The sequence below is a fragment of the Saccostrea echinata genome, unplaced genomic scaffold (genome assembly GCF_033153115.1).
Source record: "Saccostrea echinata isolate AGI-Se365-2 ecotype Australia unplaced genomic scaffold, CSIRO_AGI_Sech_v1 ptg000052l, whole genome shotgun sequence".
Lineage (NCBI taxonomy): Eukaryota > Metazoa > Mollusca > Bivalvia > Ostreida > Ostreidae > Saccostrea > Saccostrea echinata.
In genome coordinates this window covers 16,431,581-16,452,784 of record NW_026889801.1, presented here as the reverse complement: position 1 = coordinate 16,452,784, position 21,204 = coordinate 16,431,581, and the positions used below count along the sequence as shown (strand labels likewise).

General features: G+C 31.6%; 2 protein-coding genes across 2 annotated transcripts; both read right to left on the bottom strand.

The window, feature by feature from the left end:
- Positions 1 to 305: 305 nt before the first annotated feature.
- LOC133204017 (uncharacterized protein T19C3.5-like) lies at positions 306 to 15,219 on the bottom strand. The gene is made up of 11 exons (XM_061339803.1): positions 15,011 to 15,219; positions 14,546 to 14,609; positions 13,631 to 13,725; positions 11,641 to 11,820; positions 10,015 to 10,086; positions 8,102 to 8,272; positions 7,752 to 7,819; positions 3,768 to 3,810; positions 2,472 to 2,535; positions 2,282 to 2,358; positions 306 to 599 (listed from the first exon to the last, which is right to left on the bottom strand). The coding sequence occupies exons 1-11, from the start codon at positions 15,158 to 15,160 to the stop codon at positions 549 to 551; spliced, it is 1,035 nt and encodes a 344-aa protein (XP_061195787.1). The 5' UTR covers positions 15,161 to 15,219; the 3' UTR covers positions 306 to 548.
- Positions 15,220 to 17,730: 2,511 nt separating this feature from the next.
- LOC133203999 (uncharacterized) lies at positions 17,731 to 20,616 on the bottom strand. Its single transcript, XM_061339787.1, has 6 exons — positions 20,549 to 20,616; positions 19,806 to 19,929; positions 19,477 to 19,579; positions 19,034 to 19,165; positions 18,129 to 18,193; positions 17,731 to 17,783 (listed from the first exon to the last, which is right to left on the bottom strand). Exons 1-6 carry the CDS (start codon positions 20,558 to 20,560, stop codon positions 17,731 to 17,733), a joined length of 489 nt encoding a protein of 162 aa, XP_061195771.1. The 5' UTR covers positions 20,561 to 20,616.
- Positions 20,617 to 21,204: the final 588 nt, after the last annotated feature.

Below are 21,204 nucleotides of genomic sequence, written 5' to 3'. Positions count from 1 at the left end.
AAAAAAGAATCTTTTCTTCATTTCATCATTTAAAGACCTATTGAAAAGATTTAAAAATGACTCGTTCATCCGGAAGGTAATTTTGCAGCAAACGATTATGTCACACATATCTTGCACTAGTGATAATTGTTGAGAAACATTGGCCATGCAATCCGTTTGATGGCTGCCTCCTGTGACCTCCAAACAAGAGCGTCTATAATTAGTGTGTGTTTACCTCAGGAAAGAATCGAATTTAATTTTTTATTCAATAAATAAATCACAGAATTTCATTGTTGAAGGTGTACTAAATTGCATAATTTTTGCATATTTTTTTTAAATTTCTTTTTCCTTTTAAAATTATAAAAATAAAATTTTAAAAATGTATCTATTTTTTTGCTTTGCCTTTGCATTTCATATAAATATTTGTACATATACATGCTTTTAGAGGAATTTTTTGAGAAGCTATTCATTTATCCAGACGATTCATTTATCTGGACGATTTCGTTCGGGACCAGAGTGTCCGGATTAACGAGGCTCCACTGTATACTTCAATCTGTCCGTGGAATGATCTAATACACTGTACTATTGTAACTGCCGTCACTTCCTATGACAATAGCGTTCTGAAACATAAAGGTGTCAGAGGAAAATAAGTAATACTCAAGGATTATTAATATATTACGGGTATAAAAAAATAAGAAATTTTCAATAAATATTCATCCTCCACAGCTAGAAGAAATGTATGTTACTGCCATATGAATGGCAAAAAATATCCCAGCGATTCACGTCAACCATCTGAATGAACAGAGTAACAAAATAGAAAATAAACAAGAGCAAAATAATGAAACAAAGGGATGGCTTTTCATAAACTTCATTTTTTTTTTTTTTTTTTTTTTTTTTTTTTTGAACTTCACTGATTTTAGTCGGACTATACTTTTAGCTCAACTTGCAAATCATTTTAAACTTAAAGCACGATAATGAAAAAAAGATTGCTTTTATAATAATAAGGAAAGTTAATAAATTAACCATATGTACTTCTTTAAGACCTGATAATGAATGATTTAGAAAACAATGCGTAGAAAAATATTATCTATTTATTTACTATTTCCAGTTTATTTATTAATTATTTTCTTTTTTAATTCATTGTGATTATCATAAATGAGGTATATAGCTAATATTTCAAAGCACTTAATATGTGTGAAGTAACAGGACAGTTTTAAACCTAAGCAACGGTTTACGTGTTGAATACAATATCAGGTGCGTGATCTCCTCAGCCTTAAAGATATAATTCTTCTGATTATGACTCATGCATGATTCGGCAGCTATGTGCAGTTCCAATAGATTTTATGAGATATATATTTTAAGAAGTATGGTTGGATAGCATTTAAAACTGATTAGTTAAATTCCAAAGCCCTTTCATTCCAGGTATGGTCATTAAAATGAAATATTACAGAAAATTATAAAACTATTGCACAAAATGTTTGACATTGTGCTTTGTTCTATTTTTTCTAATATTTTCAACATTTATTTCACATGTATATTCTTTATTTGTTTTGAATAGTTTAATTATGGATTTCATATGCACTTGATTGTAAGATTGCCATCAAACACAAATGAAAATCATACGAAAAAAAGAAACATTACAGAAAGTAAAAAGTGTTACCTGCATATATAGGAATGGTATTTTTTACAATATATATAACTAAATATATGCAATTGCAGAATACAAGTGGAAAATTATACAATAAAATGGAAATTAAACAATACAGGTGGGCAAATTTTAAATACAACTGAAACGATATATACAATACAAATTGTAAAATATACAATCAAATGGACAATCATGCACTACAAATAGAAAAGATAGAATGAGCAACTTTTGGCATGCCATAAGAACACAAACTTTCAAATTCTTTCACAATCTGACGAATGGAAGAACAAAAAAGGAAATTTTATGTTATCCTGATGCTTTGAGGCGAGAGTCAGAACACAATTGATATGCAATGAACTATCAGAGAGAACAAAATTATTTTATCCATCCCTGTATATTCACAAAACCATAAATAATACCTGTGTCTAAATTATGTAGCATTACATATCCTAGAAATAGGATGATGTAGTACGAAATTTGTGGTTGTTACGAAATTTTCTTTTTTATTATATATGTAGCATGTTCATCTTGAAATTTCTTGGAAACAGTCTTCCTTCCATGAACGGAAAACTTTTAGATATAATTATCTATTATTCTACTTGAGCTATAATGTGTCTCCCATGCATGAATAATATTTGGGTGATATTAACTTACCTCAATTAAGTCAACAGTGGAATTATGCAACAATATCGTATCTGGAAGTGGTAAGGGTATCCCTTCTCTTCCGAGCTCTTAAATATTCAAATTGCACATTTTCAAAAGCCTCCTTAAGTTGAAGTTCATTATACAAACACAGTAATAGGTTTTAACTTTATTTCGAAAGTTAGAAAAACTCTAATTATACCGTTAAGCACTGGTTCTACTGTTGTCACCACTGCACTAATTAATATGAAGTTCACCATTTGAATCTAAAGTATTTGAATGAGAATTAAACAAACGATAAGTACGATTTAATTAAATCAATATTTCATATTCAGTTTGGTACACACTGTCTGCATTAGCTAGATATAGTAACAAAGCAAGATTTGAGCATGGAAAGAAGATCTTTTACTGGAGTTGGGACGATATACCTTCTATATTGATATCTACAGCGATTTTTCGCCACGATACTATACGTATCACTATATTTTTGAAAAGCTTATACACTTTTACAACATACCGATATGCAGCTTCTAAGATTAAACGATAATTATTATTCTTGAAGAAATAATTCTTTTTATTTTTGTTAGTACAATGTATATTAAAATAACAAATATTTCTTCACAGATTGGAATAGTTTAATCGTAGAAGCTGTATATCTGTACAGTTGTGAAACAGAATTATTTTGAAAAAGTAGTGTTAATTATTACATGTATGCATTTCATATTTATATTTCATTATATAATCTATTTCTTTAAAACCACAAAACGTTAAGTAAAAAAGAAAAGAAAGAAGTCTTTAATTTATTTTCCGTATCGGTATATCTACATGAGTGTCACTATCAAAAAGTATATAGAAAATATTTTCGAGTATAAAAATGATGCACATATAGATATTTTTCTATACAAAAGCGTGCTTTTATAGAAAAAAAAAAACGGTCAGAATGGAGTCAGTTGTGGAAATCAGAAGTTTGTGTGTGTGTGTGTTAAAAACAAATGTTAATGAGATCTTTGTTTAAATGTACAAAATGTCGAAATTAATAAGGGGTTTCTGTTCAAATTCTGTTTTTTATCACCCTTCTATCATATTTTTATCTAATATTATATATAAAATGACAAAGTCAAAAATAAATTAATAAATAAAATATGCAATATTAAGGACAGATGATACAAACAAGAAAATGGATACCTGGCTTGGTATATATCTTTGGACCTACTTTGGATGTACATGATGCAAATAATAAATTTATAAAATAACAAGAAATTGAAAACATTCTTTGATGTTCAATATTCTTCCTTTCTGTAACCATCCTTATTAATCTTTAAAATTTGAATTAAAAAAATAAAATCAATGCGGTTATACTTATTCATTTTACCTTATATACATGACTTAAATGTATATCTTCAAGCGTTTTGATATAAGTTTGTTTCATCTGTACTTCAGAACAATATCACATGTAGTGAAATATTTTATCATCAGTTATTCTTAACTTTATACCTACATCAAAGCCATGGACAGTTGACTCCACATGTTTAAGATATGGCCTGTTAAAACACAAATTTATAGTTATTAAACATAAAAGAAATTAATATATTAAATTAAAGATAATATAAAGATATTCGTGTTTGAATTTGTTTTTGTATGTTAAACTTTACGCAGGAGGTTCTACAATACCAACCAGACCCAACCTGACACCTAAGCAGTCCTAGAAAGCAGACTCCGGGACTGCTTTGGGACCGCTGTGGGACTGCTCTTGGACCGCTATGGGACTGCTCTGGGACTGCTCTAAAAAGGAGGCCCAGCAGTCCCAGCTGTCCCCGGGACTGCTTTCTATGACTGCTTTGTTCACCCATGCGTGAAAAAGGTTCTGAGTGACATGATAGCTCCGCCCCTTGTGTATTCTGAATTTACAGTCTCCCTGTTGTTGTTTTGTTTACTTTCAGCAGAGAGGTGTTTAAGATAAAAAACAAAAAACAAAAAACAAAAAAAAAAAAAAAAAAAAACAAAGAAAAAAACAAACAAACAAACAAACATGGATTTCTTACAAAATGTTAAAAAGTAGAGAAAGATATACATGTAATTAAACTTTAATACAGGTGTTTGAAACAAAATTATCTATGTTACAGTGAGATATTCAGAGGGACGTACTGAATTGGATTTTTTTTTAATTGAAAAAGCTTAAACCATGCTAAAAAGCACATTCCATGCTATTTTTACCGCCCTCAATAAAACCTAATAATCAATTTTATTAAATGACCATGAAATAAAATTATTCTACCATTCTTCCGTCATATAAACAATGTGAAAATTGTAAAGTATTGGGGATTTATTTATGAATTAGTTTCTCATTTATAAACAAGTTACTAAAAAGGTACATTTATTTAAAAAAATAAACATTTGAAAATATCGGGAATTGTGTGGTGTCAACACTTGAGGTTTCAATCGCCTTTGGGCATGATTAGCAGAAAGTCAATGAATGGTATCAGTGTTACACATCACTGAACACGCTGGTCAACAATGACACTATTTTCAATCTATGAACTGCAAAAAATCTTTGTTTCAGTAAATGTGTATAGATTTATTTCGGGATCAATTAATTTTAAACATTATCTGAGGGTCCCATTCACGTGATTTACAGATGTACACTCAGATGTACACTTATCTAATAAAACATTTAAAACTTTGTGTTATAATTGTTTTCTGTTACATAGAGAATCTAACGATAATCAAATTGGTAAGTCAGTGAAAATAATCATGACTGAAATTTAATACTGGGCAAAATTTTTTAAAGAATTTTTCAAAAGCCCAAGTACTTTCCAGTAAGAAAAATGCATTCAGAGTATAGTATGGGAATCGGCCTTGCTCTATAATTATAAAATCTATTTAAACTAATTCTGATAGAGAAAAAAAAAACAAGTTTAATTTTCTATAAAAAATAAATAAATATGGAAACCAATATCAATCACAGAAAATAAAGAAATTGATTTATTTTGGTGTAAAATTAATATACCACATAACTTTGTTTAAGTAATCATATTAGTAGTAGGTGTGAACGTCTTCGTCCTCCAATATTTTTTATTTGTTTCTATACACGTACTGTGATTTTCTTAACAGTTCAGAAATGACTGTCACATAAGAATTGTAAATATTTGTTGTTACTGCTCAGAAAGAAATGCATCATATATTTCCACTGCCTTTATAGTTACATTGTATATTGGTAATCTCATTTCTGAGTAAGCTCTGCCCATTAACTTAATTAACCCCGCCCACTGGGACTGCTTTTTGGGACCGCTGAGACTGCTTTCTGGGACTGCTCTGGGACCGCTGTGGGACTGCTTTAGCAGTCCCAGAAAGCAGTCCCCGGGACTGCTCTGGAACTGCTTTGTGTCAGGTTGGGTCTGGTTGGTACTGTAGCTAGTCAAAGTTACCTACAAGTTCGGTGCAAATTTCAAGTTTTGTTAAGGTCTTAACTCTTGCATATAAGGTTAATTGTAAGATTTGCTATATGTTTTTCATATTCAACAAAAAGATTATGCAATCCGGTAAATAGTGCTGCCAAAAAATATAATTTATACTGTTATACCATTAAAATTGTTTGCTATATAAACCCATACTTAAAAATAAGTTTAACAATTCCAATGTTTTTCCTGAGCGGTCAAAACGAAATCGATGTTGGACAGCTTAGTCAGATATATAGGACCTGTCGATGAGATATTGGTCCTGTTAATGAGAATTTGGACCGCTAAGACGTACACGTACTTCACGTCAAACTGTAGGCGAAATCAGTTATGTCTTATTTGTATTCGTTGGTGTTCGACAGTTACTGAATATTGGGTGAGTTAAATTCACAGTGCGGGTAAACAAAATTTACATCATGAAATAACGGAGGAAATAACGGAGGGTAATCAAGCTCAGAAGACCATTAAACAATACAAATCAGGAACAGAGCAAACACGGACGTCTAAAACATCAGAGATGGGATCAGGTGCCATGGAGGAGTCAGCATCCCCTGCCGAGCGATTGCATACATGGACGGCAGCGCACGTCATTTCAAAATAGATATAGAACGGTATGATAAAAGATCTATTAACTGTGTATTCGCACAAAACATGTTTTGCTGAACCCACGTACCAAACTGTTTGGTTCTTGGGTCCAACAAAGTGCATGTTGTACTCGAACCTATCATGAATTGTATAATGGCAAATTCCCCTTTGACTTGTCAACCGTTTTATCGAACTTGGTGTCTTCACCATCTTCGCAGGAAGGTAAAGGCTTTCCATAAATTATCACTGTGCACCCTGTGCCTACACTTCTGTGAGCTACCAAAATATGACGTCATAATGGAAAATGACGTCAAGTCACTGTCAACTCGAGCTGCTTTGACGGGGAGATTATCATTAATTTTACATCCTGCTTCAAAGTGCGTCTTAAATGTTGGAACGCCATTGCAAAGTTCAGGTTTCGTAATAGTGTTTCTATATCTTATATGTCCAAATATTTTAAAAATGCATCGCTTACGTACCTTTTATTGAAATTCAGCGTGTTCAAGATGCTAGTGAAAATATACTTTTTGAAATGTACTCTGTTTAATAACCGTTGTTAGAGGTAGAATTTAATATGTGTGTATATGAGTCTGGCGCAGGAGATTAATGAAGATTAATCTGAAATCTCTTGTGGAAATCTGTAAGAAAAAGTTGTTCTCTAACTGAATCTTGTTGGGAAAATGCATTATGGTTTTGTTTTGATACACGTAACGATATTGTGTGGAAAATACCCTCAAATTTGTCGGAAAGTTGAACTTCTCCTGAAATATTTGGTATCCAAGTAGTACCATGGCTTTTCCCAAGTATATTTTGGGTACGCAAGAAAACGAAGAGTTCATTTATATAAGAAAATGTTAATAATAATTGTACTAATCGGCTGCGCTGTATTTGAACAAAATAAATGTGACCGTCATGTGATCAACATTGTCATGTGATAGCATGACAAAAATGTAGAATATATAGCCCATGAAACTCTTTAAATAAATTGGTTGCACTTAAGTACATAACTTACAAATAAAAAAACAAAAAACAAACCCGGCCTCTCAATGCAATATTACGTTTTGATCGCCTTTTAAAGCTTCGGGAAGTCTTAACATAGCTGAGTTTACATTGTAGAAATTAGTTGTATGCTAGGCATCCTTTCATTTTGTGGACCATTTGTATGGTGTGAAATTGAATGCTGCTATTTTTTCCGTCAGAAGAATTTCAAAGATACAAGAATATGACTGGACCTTAAATGATTATTTATTGATTAATGCCGCATCGGCAGTATTTTAGTTATATTTTGGTGGTCATAACCCGACAATGATACCTGAGAATCTAAATAACATGAATTCAAAAACAGATATTAAAGGGAGTCTAATAACTAAGTCATGAAATTTTTGTTACTTCATTACATAAATACTCATCAATTGGATAGTATCTATTTATCAAAAACTTACTCAAACGCAACGATGTTTCCGTGAAAAAGCTTTTTGTTCATAAAGACTTTGATTCGTATATCAACACTCTGCAAAATAAATTCGTTATCTTAATATACATAATTTCCTAGGTATGGATCAGGGTGTTACACGTCAATTACTTTGTTCATTAAGTAATTTTCTCAGACTATTAATGTACATCATTTTAAATAATGTTGATGGGAGTTTTGAAAAGAAGTATTCAAAGTTTGTTTGTTTCTCTGTTTCTGTTTGATTGTTTGTCTGTTTGATTTTTTTTTTTTTGGGGGGGGGGGGGGATTTAATATTACTATTCATATTTATTTTTGAAATCCTTCATGCATGTAACTTACTCCATCCAATTTGGCAATCAATGTAGAATTTGTACATATTGGATGCCGAATGTATACAAACATGACTGTAGAGAACTTCAAGACCGCCAAATTCTTCTCAAATGTGACGTTTGGCGTCTCCAAACTGTAGATGTCCAAGTCCATATATTGATTTGGGAATTTCTCTTCAAGCTTTGAGAAATAAATTTTGAGTATTTTCATTACAAACACAAAGTGCTTAAGGTTAATGTCCCTCTGATACGAAAGATTACTTCCAAAGATTACGTCCAAGAATATCCGAAGAATAATTTCATTTTTTTTTAAATTATTTATTTAAAGCCATTAGCTGATTCACTATAATATTCCTACATGACAATCACACACTCTGGCAGTAATTTTTTAAAAAAAATCTAATATATATTTGTATTTTCTTTTGCTAACACATTTTGCTAGTTATTTCTGGTTTTCTATCCTAATCGTTTGCAACCAGTTTATGTTCTTGTTATAAAAATATCTTTATTTCTGTATAAAAACTTAAAGAGTAGAATAACTCATAATGTACTACATGTATACAGAGTATTTTTGAGGGATAAAATATGAGTATTTTTCTTTAACAAATGATAAAAAAAAGATAACCCTTGTTATTGGTCAATTATTTTAACAAAACAATAGATAAACAACGTGATATTCTGACTAAAAAAGAATTGCTTCATTATGATTTTGAAATGAATTTAAGATGTGTGACACGAAATGTTATTTTTATACGGAGCTTTTTAAATTTTATGTACGCAAGTGATTTAAGGCTAGGTATAGGCGTTTCTATGCAAATGAGCTAATAAAAATGCAAAAGAGGTATATTTATTATATAGAGAAAGCTTGAATTCATTTTCTAATACATACTTAGTTCCCAAGGCATGTTATAGCTAATGCACATTATGACGTCATATTATGACGTCATTGTTCTTTAGTACTCAAAGTCATAAAATACACCAGCTAACGGCTTTGGCGCAAGGGCATACTCTATTCAATTTTAAGTAAATAATGTATAATTCTGCGAAGAATATTCTAAAGATTAATAAAAGTGCTGCACAAATCATATGCACTTTCTCGTTTGATAAAAATTTGAGGAAACTTACGCTGGACTGTGAATTTTTACCCCCTTTCAACTCAAAACTTTACAAATAGTAACTAAACAATTGATCTGTCGACATTTGTGCAGCAATATCACAAATCATTGGAATATTCTGCTTCTAATTAGACCCTGTTTCTGTAAAAATGAATAGGGTATGCCCTTGCGCCGAAGCTTTTTTCTTGATGTTCTTTATAACTTTGTGTAGTAGAGAGCAATGACGTCATAATATGACGTCATAATGTGTACTGGCTATCACTTGTCGCGGGTACCAAGTTTGCATAAGAAAATAAGTTTTAACCTTTACTGTATAATAAGTATAGTCCATATGCGTTTTAATTAGTTCATTTTAATAGAAACGTCTATACTTAGCCTTAACTCACTTGCGTAGTGATAATAAGTTAAGTGCTTTTCATTTACTGTGTCAAATTTTCTTCATATCATTATGAGATATAAAATTTAGTTTAGAAAAAGTAGGCCTCGCTTCGTGCCTCAAAATCTTTTTCCATTTGAATCTATTACTTTTATTATTGATAAAAAAATAATGTGAAAATTTTAGTTTTTTAAATGCAGTTAAGAACAGATTGACATTAAGCCTTTATTCGAAAATAAAAACTAGGTACTTATCGATTTTAAGACAAACAAGGTAATTTCAAAAACGAGTACCCACTAATGCAATCGTCTAAAATCATTATTTCCATTATGTAATAAAAAGAATAATATTTATCAAAAAGTACTTCAATTAGTTAAGTTTTTTTTTTTATCAAGATAGCAAATTATCTTTGTTAAACAAGTTTACACAAACCTCTGGTACTAGACGTCCGACACAAACACCCTCGGTACACGAAGTATTCAATCCCGGATTTCCAGGAAAAAGCTAAGAAAGCAAAACAAATTGTATAAATGAAAAGTTTATTTTTAAAAGTTGAAAGATATCTTATTGTCTTTTTGATTCACCAATCCTTTTAAACTTACTGATATGTAAATCTACATCCCTGTACCTTTGGTGTATGTAAATATTAACGTTTAAAACTCTTAAAGGGTAATAGAAATGGATTTTCTAATAGTCAATTGATACATAGCCCTAATACCTTCTGTGAATTCAAATATTTGGTAACTTTTTTTCTCATCCCATAGTTTGAATAGATGAGACCCACATATTTTCAACTGTGAACTTGCCAAATTTGGAAGGAGAATTACGTTTGTGATTTTGTTTGTCTGCCGTTTACCTATCCGCGCTCCGGGATGATGAAACTTAGACTTAAGTCAAATGTATATTCACCTGTGAAATATTTTTTTTTTCAATTTTTGTAAAATAATATTGAAAACTATTTCAATTTTGTACTGCTTGATTTGTACACTATTTCTGTGCAATATAAAGATTTTGATCTAAGTTTAAAAAAAAAAAAAAGAGCCAGGGGCCTTTTATCTACCTGCGAACTGTCCGTCTGACAACTTGTGAAACCTATCTAAAAAATTAAATCTATTTTATTTATATGGGTAAATGTTTGTAAGGCTTTTTTACGTCCCATTCGAAATTTTTTCAGTCATATAGAAAGGTCACCCTATTCAAGTGAAGCGATTCAAATTTAGACATTTACTCGGCACTCATGGCTTGAGCAGTGATTCCGTAGGAGGATTTTTTATAGTGCTAATGCCTAGCGTGACACGAGTCCTCAACTTTTAAGGTCTCATCCGAAAGACCCATGAATTTCACGTGTAGTTCCAGGTGGTTAGCGAAGGAACAGTCACAAGTTGCATTTTGAATGTTTAAGTCTCCAGTTGGACACAGCGCCGGTTCAACCCGGGTCAAAATTCTTATTTAAAAACTAAGCTGATTATTTAATAAAAAGATAAAACTTAGCCCAATGCTGTATCCTAGACGAAGATAGGAGACAGAAATTTCGTAAGGGTTGATTATTTCAGTATTAATGAAGTGACACTCTCACTAACTAATTGTAATGACCTCATATGTGATTCCCCTCTTACAAAAGAGGTTTGCCCTGACTATCAATATCTTCTCACCATCTTGGCTACAAGACCTACAGATATTGATCTTCTTACCACTTTTGCCTTTTTCTGTTATTCTATGATAAAACTATTAACTTTCAAAAAGAATTGTTAATCAAAACATATTGATGATTGTTAATATAATCTACTATTATAATAAGTGTCTAAAATATTTTGAATAGCGGGATATAACACATAATAAACATAACCGATAGATGTCAACAAAAATTTGACAGAACTTCTGTTTTTAAGCTACGAAAATTAAATTAAATTTTAACACTTTCAGAGTTAATATGTCCTGAAAAAAGTAGAAAATTACAAGTTTTTTTTCCAAAAATTAAAAAGAAAATATCAGAAAGATATCCGAGCAAGTATTGGTCACAAACCAATTTACATTCATTATTTTGGCTGAAACGCTTACCTTCTCAGGGGTAATTTTATAGCGAAACATTCCATGTGTTTGAACACCTTCAAACAAAGATTGAACCACGTCTTTAGAAATCCATATGTACACCATTTTTGATGAATCATTATGCAGAGTATAATTAGCTGAACCATTTTTATATAAACTCTTCATAGTCGGAAACCATAATATTTCACCCTAGAATGTAATAAAAAGAGTTTTGATTTTGTCATGAAGTATTTAAAAAAAGTTCTGATTTTATACAGCAATGTATTAGAAAGGAGTTCTGATTTAAACCATGCCATATGCAATCTTTGAATAACTGTTCATTCATAAAATGCATAATGATTCAAATAGAAAAATAACATAAAATAAATTGAATCATTTGAATATCATTAGGCTAGTTCCGTTTTATCCTGGACTTTGATGCTTCTAAGAAAAGGCGTAGGGGGTTCATAAATTTTGGAGCATAACAAATTTATGTAGAGAAAAACTGTGTTAAACATACTTTATTCTTTCTATTAATACTCTTGTATCAATAAGTATTTCTTGACAATTACTTATGATTAATAAATTTACAAACCAATAGACATGAATGTAAATTACATGCATACACTTGACAATTTATGTTAGTATGGAAAGAGAGTTGAAAACATTTAGTTATTTATTAACTACATACAGGTTATATAAATTAGTCCTAGGAATTCTATTTCCACTGTGGAATAACTATTTCGGGATTTTTTTTATAAGGGCGAAACAATTACATTAAGTTTTGAGGACTCTTTCAAATATTTGTTTGTTTCTCCTTGTTAAATATGAAATTATATTCATGATATTAACATTTCTAACTTTTTTCAAAATGTTTTGGAAATTAAATGTAAATTTTTGTATTGGAAATTCAAGTTTGTTTGTTTGTTTGTGTATTGTTTATGTTCCTCTCGAGAATTTTTCACTTATATTGAGACGCCACCATTAGCCAGTGGAGAGCTGCAAATTTTGACCTTCACTCTGCACTCAGGACTATTGAGCAGTGAGGGACCTTTTTTGGCCAGCACTTACTGCGACACGAGACATCGGTTTATACGGTCTCATCTGAAGGACCGGTTCCACGTCCCACAGTGGGATTCGAACCCGCGACGTAAGGAGGCAATTCAAGTAAGTTCAAATAGGGCCATTCCAAGTTTTTTCTCTGTTTAGCGTCCACCCATCTTTCAAAAACTTACCTACCTATTCGCAAAAAACACACAAGCCAAAAAATAAAACACAGACTTTACAGTAATAAAAATGACATCATTCAAAGTATTTGATTTCATGAATCTATTTTTCTCATAGAAATATCTTCTGTTTGTTAAAATCAAGGTATTAAATGCTTAAAATATACATCATATGACGTCCTAGTGAGAAATATTTAAGGAACTTAACAAATTTCCAAAATTTTTTACAAAAATAATCAATTTTAGGACTCCTGATTTTGTTTGTTTTTTCTGATATGGGGTGCCAAAATCCAAGGCGCACGCGGACGCTAAACATAGAAAAAACTTGGCCTAGGATTATACATGACACACCATCCACTGGTATCTAGCACAAATGCCTGCTAAGATACCTCATTTTTGTGAGGGAATTTGAAAGTGGCAATACTTCGATGACAAATTCTTGTGAAAAATTATGTTATTGAGGAACGTATTGTCTGACCTTAAAACAACCTACCAACTCGACATTTTCAGATGGAAGAAAAAATAAAATAAAAACAAAAACTGAGTATAATTTCATCTTTCGCATAATAAAGGTCTGTCATTCAGTCAACTGAATGGTCACTGAAAGGTCTGGAAAGGTGACTGAATGGCAGAGCTCTGCCACTCAGCTTTCAGTAATCGTTCACCTATCAGTTAACTGAATTGCAAAGTTTCATTCTTTGTTTAACACTTATGTCCAGTACACCTTATGGTGTTATCTTTTCAAACTAATATGAAAAGGTTTTCGTGGAATATTAAAAAAATTGTAATATAACCTTATGATATGTATTCAGATATGTGGATTCATATTTTGGTTGATGCTGCATGAGGAGGTTGGCGATGAATGGGACTTTCATTATCCTTGGAGTCACTATAATTACAAAAAGAATACAAATCTTTGTTTTTTAATGGTTGATAGAAATTATACCAGCTAAAAGCTAACCTATACGATTTAGATCTTTCAAATCATCGTCATGTTGTAAATTTGAATTAATGCAAATATTACTTATACTACAATTGACTCGTTGCTCAAATCATACTATATGATGAGTTATTCTATATTATACATTATTTGTAAAAAATCACAAAACCATTGTCTGGTTTCTAGAGGAGGGGGCATCTCAAAAAGTAAAAAAAAAGAAAGTTTTTCCCTGTTTTATGGAGTATTACAAAATACAGATACATGTGCTAATGATTTAAACAAAACAAAAAACAAAAAAAAAAAAAAAAACAAAAAACAAAAAAAAACAAAAAAAAAAAAAAAAAATCAGAAAATAATTTAGAAACTTCAAGGGGAAGTATTTTTTACTTTTTCTTTTATAACATTTTTCATTACCCCCTCTCCGAGAACTTTATTTGATCATAACGTTAAAAACTCAAGTATTGTTACGTCCATCTACTTATCAATACAAAAGTCGTTAAAATCAGGTTTAAAATTATAATTAGATTTTTTAACATATTATTTCTTAATGTTGTTTAATTTGATAAATTATATCAAAATAGTTTCTCGAAATGTGTAGCTTGATTTTACTATGTTGCACAAAGTATGGCACAATGACAACCCCAGTCGGCCCCTTAACAGGGTTTCCGTTCATACATAATGTACAATATATTACCACACGGAAACTTATAAATTTATAACTTGACCACTATACTGTACATAAATGTTACTTCAAAGCGGAAATACGTACAATTAATTTTATCCATTTCCGTATTGCCTCTCGTTAAGAAGTAGAAAGATAATAACAAACACAGCTGGAAAAAAAAAAAAAACAACGTGTCAAAAAATTCTATGAAACAAAATTCACATAATCTGAGCATTGTTCTTGCATTTGGCACTACGATTACATAATCATTTAAAAACCACTGCTGAAAGAATTTTAATATCTTTACTGAAATTCCTTTTTGGACCTTTGAAGTATAAAAACGGATTTTTGTTTGTATATATGTTTTTTTTTTTTGGGACCACTTAGTAATTTTAGAGTAATTTTTTTCAGCTTTCTTGGACGTACAGTTTATTTACATGTATATGACTTTAAATTGTATCAACATGACGTCATATTTGCTTGGACACTTGCAATGCAATGTTAAACAGAAAGAAAAAAAAACTATAATTCCAGAATGCACTTATTTATTAATTATAAGAACAGTTTTACCTTTGTTTGAGTAAGTCGTTCTTTTTTAAATTTTTCTTCGAGCTCCGACGAATTTGCTACACATATGGAATTCTCAGGTTTTTCGCAGTCTGTATATTCTATACTGATATTTGGTGTAGGAATGGTGCAACTGTCCTTGCCTTGTTTCATTGACACATTAAAGGTACCTTTTTCAGTACTTCCTTTGCATTTTATCCATAACAAAAGGGTTATATTTAGTGCAAAAATCTTACTTCAAATATAATAGAAGCAAACCTATTAAAAATAACTTTAAGATTTTTTTAATCTCGTTAGATACAGTGCATGTTAAAGGGATAAAAATTCTCAACTGTTAAATAATTATTACACACTTGATTCGATTACGGCTAACTTTTAGATACAGCAAAACTTACTTAGAAGGAAATATGTTATATTCGGTCAACAGGAGATATTTACTCCTCCATCTGGCACATTTGATAAAGAAATCTTGTGTCTAGGAAAGTTATACATTATTTTAACACTTCAGATGTATTGAAAATCATACTATAAAAATGGCATGGCCAACCTTGTCTTAACTTGGCTTCTATTATGGCCTCTAATCTGGCTCCAACCAAATTTTGTCATTGCCTCAAAAATGGTCTTGCAACAAATTCGGCTTCTTTAAAATAACTTGTTTAGAACCCTACAGCATTTGGTCAATTAGTTGCATATGAGTATTGGAAATTTTTGCTTGATGATTTTCATTTGTTTGAGTACATAAAAAGTCCACCTCCATAGAAAATCATTTTTTTTTAAATATTAAATAAAGTACAAACCCATTAACAATTAGTGAGGAAACAAGAGGCCAAAGTGCCTTACCGGTCATCTGAGTATAATACAACAATTTAGAGGATCCATAGAGTATAAAATGAACTGAAAGGTGAAGCTTTGTTGCCCAAAAGCAAAAAAATAGGGTGATCAGGTTCAACAAAATAATTAGTCTAGTATTCATTAACAGTTCATAAATTAGGTTCTAATCTGTTCCTCATTTATCACTCTCACCATACAGTAAATTAACAAACTATCATTGCTTCTGTATTTTAATTCCTTCTTGAAATCTCTTACATGGGCCTCCCTTGGTCTTTGATGAACATTTAATAAGACAAGCTAATTTTGTCTCATTTTTATTTATCTATTACTTACAAGTCTACCTGATCATTAAAACTATGAAAGTACTTTTTTTTATTATACAAAAAAATTCTGCATGACTCTCTTATTCTATTAACCTTTCAAGTACATTTTTACAGTGATTAATTATCAAACAAAAAAAAAATGACAAAAGGGATTCCTCTTAGTAGAATACAAATTAATAGAGCCCTGGCCAGGACCAAAACACTTAACCAAATGGTCCAGACGTTCAAAAATCTGGTAACAATTCCTTATCAAAACTTTTACTCTTATTGCCTCTGAAATGCCCAGGTGCAGAGAAGATTTTAAAAGAAATGATGCATTTTACTACAGATTCACTGTATTATCAACAGAGCCCCCCTCCCCCCCCCCCCCCTCCCCAGTGAGAAACACCAGAACCTCTCACTCTGGCACCAAAAGTTCGCTCATCATAAGTAATCACTTTGTTTATCTGCTTAACACTTGGGAGCAAACAGGATTATTTAAAAGAATTAATGCATTTTCACTATATTATCAACAGCCCCACCCTTAGCTTACACCAGCACCCAGGGGTCATGCAATTCACTACTTAGGAAGAAGCACTCTTTCTCATCATAACTACATGTATATACTTAGCTTCTTTTCTTTTTAGACAGAAGCAGAATTTTTTTTTTTTTTCAAATAAATTTTTCACTATATAAACAAAAGAGCCCCCTACCCCCCCCCCCTTTTCACCAGAACCCTTGACCCTGGGGCCATGAAATTCACAATTTTGGAATAGCATCCTTGCGTATTATAACAATGTTCTTAGTTTGTTTTAATAATACCCAGGAACAGAGAAGAATATTTTTAAAGCATTAATGCATTTTCACTATATAATGAATAGAGCCCCGCCCTAACATCAAAACCCCTGATCCAGGGGCCATGAAATTCTCAATTTTGGAAGAGGCATCCTTGCTTATCATAACTATTAATTTGTTTGAATAATGCCCAGTAGTAGAGAAGAAGATTTTTCAAATAAATAATGCACTTTCACTATATGATCTATATAGCCCCATCCTGGCACCAGAACCCCTGACCCTGGGGCCATGAAATTCACAATTTTGGTATTGTCACCCTTGCGTATCATATCTATGTATTCAATTTGTTTCAATGATACCCAGGAGTACAGAAGAAGATTTTTCAAATAAATAATGCACTTTCAATACATGATCTATATAGCCCATCCTTAGCACCAGAACCCCTGACCCTGGGACCATGAATTTCACAATTTTGGTAGAGGGCTCAATGCTTATTACATTCATGCATACAGTTTGAATGCTTGATGTCCAGGAGAAAAGAAGAAGATTTCTTTTACAGATTGCATTAATTTTGGTGGTTTTAGCCCCACCCCTCAGGCCCCAGGGGAGTAGGGACCATGGTATTCATAGATTTTGTTCCCCTTCACACATAGATGCCATATGCTTAAATTGGCTGAAAATATTCAAATGTTAACACACCACGCACGGCGGACGAAGCACGACGACGGACGAATACAGATAGCAATATTAATAGATCACCTGAGTGACTAAGGTGGGCTGAAAATCAAAATTCGTTTAAGTTCTTAGGTTATTACTACAGAACCTATCTGCTCTCATGTCTTTGTTGTCTGAAAAAGTTAAATGTACGATATCAATTACAATCACATCAAACCTGCTTCGGAAAATATTTTTATTTAAAACCAAAACTGAGATCAAATACTTTACAGAGCAGAAATGTGAGGCGAGGCAAATTTTAAAGCAAGGCCAAAATTTGGTTTGGCACCATTTTAGAGGCAAAAATAGAAGCTTGAATAACTTTGAGGCAGTACAGGCCAAAGGGGCCAGGCCAGGTTTTATAATAAGGCATAATAAAGTTATAAAGGGAGACTCCTTTTCAAGATGGCTTCTGTGTACATGTAATAGGATGTTCCGTACTATGTACCAAACAGAATTGTAATCTAACAGTCTTTTACCTATATTCAGTAGGAAATGTCCCGATCCAGTAATCGTTATTTCTATCCCACAATGCTGAACTTTTCTGTGGAAAATAAGTAAAATTGCATTTATTTTTTTCAAAAAATGTAAGTATGAATGTGATTTTTCATAAAATAATATTTGCTGACTGTTTAATAATTAGTTTAATGCATTTTCTTTTCGACTTTGTATTTATGTAAATGGTTGTCCGATTTACACTTTTTCGATTACCTTTTTTCAGTAAATACCCTAGGCCTATAGATAGGTTTCGTGCACATTTTAGAAAACAGGTATTGTCTTCTTCTTTTTTTTTTTTTTTTTTTTTTTAAGAAAATCTCGATATGGTGATTCCATAGGCATTAATGAATGAATTTTTTAAAGAAAACATACAATTAATGTGTATATGCACTGGGAAAAAATGCAGTGGATGAATTTGATATGTACAGTGTTCAATGTACATAATTCTGCATATAATATCAACATTACATTTCCTGAGATTAATTTGCACACATCTTTTTTTTTTTCCTTCCAAAATATGAAAACACCGAGGTTTAATAGTCGGTATCAATGAAACCTACTAATGAAAACATGTCGTGCGAAGTTAAATTACCGCAGCCATGACGGTCAACAATTTCTGAAAATGTGTACATGACACGAACTTTTCTTAAAAACTTAAACTAAAAAAAATAATAATAAAAGGATCCGTATAATTAAAAAAAAAAGTTTAACTATGAATGTGGATAAGTTTAGAAGGATTTAAAAAGTACATAGACAAATATATTAAGGATGCACAAGCAAATCAGATTTTTTTTTTTAAAATTATAATTCCTACTACAGATGTTTATAAAATCGCCTAAAGCTTCTGTGAACATGTCTGAGATTTTCGATTGAAATGGGGCAGTACCTTTCGTCTTTATCTCGACACTCCACTTTTCCACTTGCATTTACCGAAAGAGTATCGATAGTTACACTCAATCCAGTTGTTTTATTAATGAGAATAGATGCGTTCAAATTCGCATAATCTGTATACGTTAAGCTGCAAAAAATAGAATATTTCTAATTGAGCAACGAACATTCTGACTTTGTAAAAAATGTAAAATAAAAACAAAAGCGCATATTTAGGGAAAATCATGCAGGAATTAATATACCGAAATTTAAGTTAATTTCAAATTATTTTAAAAGTTACGTTTATATACACATTTACACATTTATATGTTTTTCAAAATAAAAAAAAAGGAAGAGAAGGAGCTCGAGAGAACACTGAAAATTGTCATTTTTAAGTTTTATTTCTAATAACATAATTAAAATAAAATACTTTGTTCAGAAAAAAAGAAAAGTAAATTCTACTTTTGAATCGAATAATTGACATGGCTTGTCGTCACGTTTGCTGTAGGTATGCTGAATGTTGAAAGCTTCACTTTCTTAATAGATTCCAAAATTGTATTCATGGCTGAAAATTATAATAATAATAATATTATAATAATAATAAGAAGAAGAAGAAATGAGCTTGCAGTAGTTTGTTGTATCTTTTGTCAGTTTCTAAGGGGATCAATTTCTTAATAATGGTTATTATTCCTCAGAAAATGAATAAATATGATCCAACATTGTATTGACTTGAAAATCATTCTACTTACTGCTCAGAATATCTAAAACAAAACTGAGGCAACCATGCATACCGTACGTAAGGCCGTTCTGTGTGAGCCTGATAACAACTCCAACATTGGCACTCTCTTCATTGGATTCCATAACAAAGAAGACAACCAGCAGTATGAGCACTAGAGGACCCGTGGTTTTGTTATGCTGTAAAAATAACCAAGTTACCAAGTAAGATCGCCGTATGATTATATTTACACTAAAAGATTTGCTTTACATCTTAGTTGAGATGCTTACCTTCAGGAAATCTTGCCAATTAAAGACATATAGTGGCCCAGTTGGCGCAGTGGTTAGAGCGTTTGCCTCCCCACCCCACTTTTTCAGAGTATATTTTGTTATGCTAAATTTTCCTTTAGATGCTAATCCCCCCCCCCCCCCCCCCCACACACACACACACACAAATGTTTTGTAGCTGTAAGGTCGAGCACTGACAAATTCCAAAATTTGGACAATTATTTTTTTTTTCTTTTTCTTTGCTTGTCAGATGTGAGATTTTTTTTTTTGGAAAGTTCCCCCCCCCCCCCTTTGAAACCGCAGTTACGGACTTGGGAGGTGTTTTGAAAGAATATATCCCTTAGTTATTTCACTAATACGGATTTAAGCTTTGTTTTTCCTCCTCATAAAAATAAAGTAAAGCAGTTTGTATTGTATTTATTGCAACTTACATAATCTCTACTTTCAGAGATGAAAGGACGAAGAAGTTGATCAAAAATGTCGATTAAGACCAGATTAATAAATTTATTCCAATAATCTAAACGTATCTTACCTTCAAATACATTATTAAACTTCCTCTTATTAAGATTCCATAATCTACACAAGGCTTGTTTTGAATTTCGAAATGCAAACGTAAGCCCTTTATTAGTGGAAAAGAATTAAATGAGGAAGTTTACAATACAATATATAAAGCTGCAAAGCAGTGAGAGAGTTAGCCATCAATAAAAACCTCTTTTTTGTACTTCCTTATGGGTATAAAAATGAACCGGAAGGTATTAACGTAATGTAAAAAATACGTATTATTAAAACATTCAGATGTTAAAGCATTAAGTTTGCCTCCATTATTATTATTATTTGCGTGCATCCACATGTATACGTGCTCAGGGTTTTAACTTTAACTTGAATGTATTAAACTAATGGACAATTATCACCCGAGATAAGCTTGAAGGAAGACACATCTTGTGAAAAGCTGAAATAGAAATGGGAATCCCCTACAACCTTTGTCCACTCCAGCTAGTGGTGTCCAGCTACTGTCATGAAAATTTGAGAGTGACAGGCTTTAAACAGGATAGACGTACAACAGAATGGGGGAGATAACTCTTGTGATTTCGATTAAACCTTTAAAGGTCATGTCAAAGACGTTAAATATTAAGCGTCAAAATGACGATGCATTTTAAAGAAAAAAAAAATGGGATTCGGGACTTTGAT

Coding starts and splice junctions, on each gene's coding strand:
- LOC133204017 (XM_061339803.1), bottom strand. CDS start 15,160: ATGAAACAAGGCAAGGACAGTTGCACCATTCCTACACCAAATATCAGT. Junction 8,273..10,014: donor TCGGACGTCTAGTACCAGAG/GTTTGTGTAAAC, acceptor TATTTCTCAAAG/CTTGAAGAGAAATTCCCAAA. Junction 7,820..8,101: donor TGATTGCCAAATTGGATGGA/GTAAGTTACATG, acceptor TTTATTTTGCAG/AGTGTTGATATACGAATCAA.
- LOC133203999 (XM_061339787.1), bottom strand. Junction 19,580..19,805: donor ACAGAACGGCCTTACGTACG/GTATGCATGGTT, acceptor TATAATTTTCAG/CCATGAATACAATTTTGGAA. Junction 19,166..19,476: donor GTCAATTATTCGATTCAAAA/GTAGAATTTACT, acceptor TATTTTTTGCAG/CTTAACGTATACAGATTATG.